Source organism: Wyeomyia smithii, chromosome 2 (assembly GCF_029784165.1).
Source record: "Wyeomyia smithii strain HCP4-BCI-WySm-NY-G18 chromosome 2, ASM2978416v1, whole genome shotgun sequence".
Lineage (NCBI taxonomy): Eukaryota > Metazoa > Arthropoda > Insecta > Diptera > Culicidae > Wyeomyia > Wyeomyia smithii.
Window position 1 is genome coordinate 252,496,260 of NC_073695.1, and position 4,674 is coordinate 252,500,933.

Below are 4,674 nucleotides of genomic sequence, written 5' to 3' on the forward strand. Positions count from 1 at the left end.
AATGGCCGAAAAAAACCTTCTAAAAGCCAGAAAAAGCCAAAATAGAAAATGATCTCAAATTAAGCTCAGAAATACCGAAAATCCCCTTCAAAGGCCAAAATATAAAATGAAGCCAAATGAAGCTTAGAAAACTTCTTCTAAATGCCAGAAAAGGCCGAAATAGAAAATGATCCCAATTTGGGCTCAGAATCTCCAAAAAAATCCTTCTGAAGGTCAGAAAAAGCCGCAATAGAAAATGATTTTTAACTATTAGTCAAGAGATTTTTCGAACGAAAAGTAAATATTTCTTATTATACTAAAAACTTTTTGTCTTTTCCAGATTAGAAAGCTTAACCCCTGAATATTTTATCCGTAAACAAAACACGCAAAAAAATGGATTTATTGCACGAATATTGTCCTTTTCACCTGACCAACTGTATTTTTCACAGAAACAGTCTCATTAAAATTTATTTTCCGAAATTCAAGATTGATCAGAAGTTAGAACAACATCTAGAAACAGATCGCCTTCAATCTTAACGTTGAATAATTCTGAACGTTCAATCAGACAATCATTTTCTCTCCTTGTTTGTTTGGAGAAAAAAGATCTTTTCATATCCATAATAGAAAAAAATCTTCTTATAGTTCAAGAACGGTAATTTCAAACAGCTTTCGTTAAGTTTAACGAACCATACCGGCTAACATCACGCAAGGTGTCGTTTACAAAAAACGTTCACAGTTTCTATCAACTGATCTTCGTTTGATTTTAATGAATAAGGCTGCACAAATTTTTTACAAAAACCGCCTTTCCATTCGTAGAATAAGCCTTCGAATACTTTGTTTGTTTACCTAATTTAAAGAAGGCAACTAAAGCAGTAAATTTTCAAATTAACCTTAACCTTTATGTAACGTAGTATATTAACGATCCCAGCAGATAACGAACATAGAGCAAAACAAAACGCATATCCAAATGATGCGTTTGCTTGGTTTACTTTGTGTTTCGCTTTCTAAACACCCAGTGAAACGTCACAATTTGTCATGATTTTTTTCGTTCGATTTCTGCACTCTCACTTTGTTCGCTCCGGTTTTGTGTGGTGTAATCGCGGTTGGTGATAACAGTGTCGGCTCGTATTTTGGTAGCAACAAGAAGTGACCTTTTAATTTAATTTAATTTCATCCAATCAATTGTTCGCTCAGACAACTCTGACCCGAGCTATCGTGTGCAGCGGAAGATAGGGAGAACGAAATGGTCGCTGACAAGGTAAGCCGGGTAACGGACGAATGCAAGTTCCAGCTTGCGGCAGTCTACTTTCACTACTTTGCCTGTTGAGTTACGATTTATGACAACCGAATTTTTCCGAAGATGCTGGTGGCGTTGAATCGCTTCTCGATTGTGCTTGGATTGTTTTCTACGCTGGTGTTCCTATCGTTGTTCCTGTTTTTCTGTACCTCATCCATGTCTAGCTTGGCAGTGGCTCACAAGCGCCCTGTTAGCTACGAAGCAATTGTACACGGCGGCGCCCTCTCCTAATGTGTGAAGCAAATTGCAACAGTTTCTCTGCTTTTATTTTTCAGAATTTCCCTCCGTTGAAAAATGATAACGTTTTGCGGGCAGCCCGTGGCGAATCGGTTGATCGTGTGCCGGTTTGGGTGATGCGTCAAGCCGGACGTTATTTGCCGGAATTTCAAGAGGTTCGGGCTAAGCATGATTTTTTCGAGGTCTGTCGCACACCGGAGTTGGCATGTGAAGTGACGATGCAGCCACTGAGGAGGTTCGATTTGGATGCCTCGATTATCTTCTCGGACATTTTAGTTATACCACAGGCGTTGGGAATCACCGTAGAGATGAAGAAGGGTGTTGGACCGGTATTACCGGAGCCCTTAGTTACTCCGGAGGATCTGAAAAGACTGAATCAGACCGGGACCATCGAGAGGTTGAAGTACGTAGGAGATGCGATCACTATGATGCGACATTTACTAGATGGTAAGGTGCCTCTGCTGGGATTCACTGGCGCGCCTTGGACGCTGATGGGATATATGATTGAGGGAGGCGGAAGTAAGACCATGTCGAAAGCCAAATCATGGTTAACGGATTACCCAGAGGCAAGCCAACAATTGCTAAACATTCTCACCGATCAGGTTGTAGACTATTTACTGATGCAAATCAAAGCCGGTGCTCAAATGGTACAAGTATTTGAGTCCAGTGCGGAACACTTGTCCAAAGAGCAATATTTAGAGGTTTGTTTGCCATACCTCAAACGAATTAGAGATGATTTGCTCAGTAAGCTTGCATCCGAAAACATTGCTGCAGTGCCGATGGTGCTATTTTCTAAAGGAGCAATGCATTCTCTGCCGGAGCAGGCAAAAACCGGTTACGAGGTAATCGGGCTTGACTGGACTATTGATCCAGAGGAAGCAAGAAAGCTGGTCGGACCGGATGTCACACTGCAGGGAAATTTAGATCCCCAACTAATGTACAAACCTTCAGAGGAACTCCGTCAGCTGGTAGTGGAGATGGTGCAGAAATTTGGCAAGCATCGATACATTGCCAATCTCGGTCATGGAATCACGCCACAGACACCGATCGAAAGTATGACCGTCTTGGTGAAAGCGGTTCATGATGCCTTGTAGAATTTGGTGCTATTTAGTTTATTATTACATTAATTCATCACTTTATTCTTTGTAATGATTTCCAAAACAGTGCGTACTATCGTAAAACGAGTGAAACATTTAGACGGTAACGGTTCGTTAACTTTTTTTGCTAATAAAAAAGTATATATAAAATATGTATCGTTTTCTGTTTTCAATATCGTGTGTAGTTTCCTTCTTTTCGCAAAAAAATTAGGCGCCTATGTACTAACCGTGCATTGTTTTAAACGTAGGACTGCATACATCAACAAACCCACCTTGCTTGCTTCTAGATTTCGCTATTTCACCGATAGATTTAACGCGAATCATTTCAATCATTAGAGCCGTGTAGTATTTTGAATTTCACATGATAATCAAAAAAAGCAGTTCGATTTTACCTTTTAGGGTTTATATTTGTTTTCCATACTTGCTTCCAAACTCACGTTGAATCATCCATAATCCTAGGTGTAAATAATTTACAGTTTAATCGTCGGTCGATTCAACATTTTCCGTCTGCAACTCCTTGAACGTGGGTACCGGAACGTACGTAACCAGCGTGTACAGTTTGTTGGGCGAATCCTCGTCATCGTTGCGACGGCGGGACAGGCGCACACGTATGCGGAATGGTGGGTTTCTGGAAAAGGAAACGAACCCCATAAACACCGCTTTCATTTCTTAGCACAGTATCTCACGCAACTTACCTGATTCCACGGTGCCAGATAGCCTTGTTCAGGCGGGTATCGATGCGGACATCAGTAGTGCCCATCTCCTTTTCGGCGAATTTACGCACGATTTTGATTGCTCGTGGCGATCGCTTCTTGTATCCAACCTTGTGCAGCCGACGGTTCAGGTTGATGGTGCACTCGCGGGTTACCACTTCATTGATGGCGGATTTCGCCTTCTTTTCCGTCTTGGTTTTGGCCATTGTAAATTCCTAACAGGAATTATTTAAACTGGAAATAAAAACATAATGCTGATAATCTCAAACTATCGAAAATAATGTCAATCTAAAGCAGACTGCTTTCCGGTTTGTTGACAACTAAAGATTTATATGTACACAAACAAATCAACTTCCGATTTCTCGTTCAAAATGCCGATTTTTGACTAAATCCCATATATCCATCAACAGCACAATAGTTCTGCTTTACACTGACACGAAATTTACTTATACCGCAACAGTTTTCTATTACTTACAGATTAAAAACTTTTAATTAATCGAAATGTGTTCCTTAGCAGCAAGAGGTGCCGGAAACGAAAGAACGCTTACGTGTAGGTTTGACAGCTGCCAGAGAAGCGACGCTGTGATTTTTTGTCAAAGAACGCAACTTTGAGAAAATCGAGTGGTTTGTGTCTTGGGTTGAGAATTCAGTTTATTTCAGAACCATTGCCGCGTACACTGTAAAAGGGAAAGACTGAAACAGAGGTTTAAATAAACTAAGTTAAGTTGACATTACATGCTGGAGACATGATGCTGCTGGTTTTCAATTACTCTTTCAAATGATTCTTGTCATCACTCGAAAGCAGGCCAAAGCCCAATATCTTCCAAAGTACTTTTTTTTTATTCTCGCTTATTTTCCGTTGGTCTAGCTCCGCCACTGTTGTGGCCAATCACCGACGCCCAGGGAGGCGACTCCACACCCAGGACCCTAACTCACGACCCGTTTATTAACGGACCGGCGCCAACGGCTTTACTTCCTCATGCGATGGAAGGCGTGATCCCAGAGATTTTTCGCCTTAGAAAATCTCCCGATGTCGGCTAGGATTGAATCTAGACCAGTTGGGTTGGTTGTGAGTGGATCACGCCACCTCACAACCATCGACATCTATGTCGGCGGTGGGATTCGAACCCAGGCGTCGAGCGTGGTTGGCGGAGACGTTACCAACCACACTAGGCCCCCGCTCTTAACTTCCAAAGTACTTGTCAAGTGGTAACGGGACATTCATTTCAAGTTTGATTAAATCCCGTACAGGTTGGATTTTTATCAATACTATCACCACAGAGAACAGACGTTCATCTTATTTTCAAAGGATGTGTAAAAACTTGCAAACATAATTTCGCCGTAAGTGGTA

At 41.5% G+C, this 4,674-nt stretch overlaps 2 protein-coding genes across 3 annotated transcripts; one reads left to right on the forward strand and one right to left on the reverse strand.

Annotated features, from left to right (window-relative positions):
- Positions 1-1,016: 1,016 nt before the first annotated feature.
- Positions 1,017-2,762, forward strand: LOC129722451 (uroporphyrinogen decarboxylase). 2 transcript variants are annotated; one of them, XM_055675901.1, is made up of 3 exons: positions 1,017-1,112; positions 1,174-1,237; positions 1,552-2,762. In XM_055675901.1, the coding sequence occupies exons 2-3, from the start codon at positions 1,223-1,225 to the stop codon at positions 2,605-2,607; spliced, it is 1,071 nt and encodes a 356-aa protein (XP_055531876.1). In that variant the 5' UTR covers positions 1,017-1,112; positions 1,174-1,222; the 3' UTR covers positions 2,608-2,762. The 2 variants fall into 2 exon arrangements, with proteins under 2 accessions (XP_055531876.1, XP_055531875.1); XM_055675900.1 differs by lacking the exons at positions 1,017-1,112; positions 1,174-1,237 and adding an exon at positions 1,261-1,483.
- Positions 2,763-2,991: 229 nt separating this feature from the next.
- On the reverse strand, positions 2,992-3,910 carry LOC129722452 (60S ribosomal protein L31). Its single transcript, XM_055675902.1, has 3 exons — positions 3,799-3,910; positions 3,306-3,557; positions 2,992-3,238 (listed from the first exon to the last, which is right to left on the reverse strand). The coding sequence occupies exons 2-3, from the start codon at positions 3,527-3,529 to the stop codon at positions 3,088-3,090; spliced, it is 375 nt and encodes a 124-aa protein (XP_055531877.1). The 5' UTR covers positions 3,530-3,557; positions 3,799-3,910; the 3' UTR covers positions 2,992-3,087.
- Positions 3,911-4,674: the final 764 nt, after the last annotated feature.

Bases quoted from the DNA above. Each gene is read 5' to 3' on its own strand.
- LOC129722451 (XM_055675900.1), top strand. From the start codon at position 1,340: ATGCTGGTGGCGTTGAATCGCTTCTCGATTGTGCTTGGATTGTTTTCT. The intron at 1,484-1,551 runs GTACACGGCGGC...TTTATTTTTCAG, and splicing joins CTGTTAGCTACGAAGCAATT to AATTTCCCTCCGTTGAAAAA.
- LOC129722452 (XM_055675902.1), bottom strand. From the start codon at position 3,529: ATGGCCAAAACCAAGACGGAAAAGAAGGCGAAATCCGCCATCAATGAA. The intron at 3,239-3,305 runs GTAAGTTGCGTG...TTCCTTTTCCAG, and splicing joins ATCTGGCACCGTGGAATCAG to AAACCCACCATTCCGCATAC.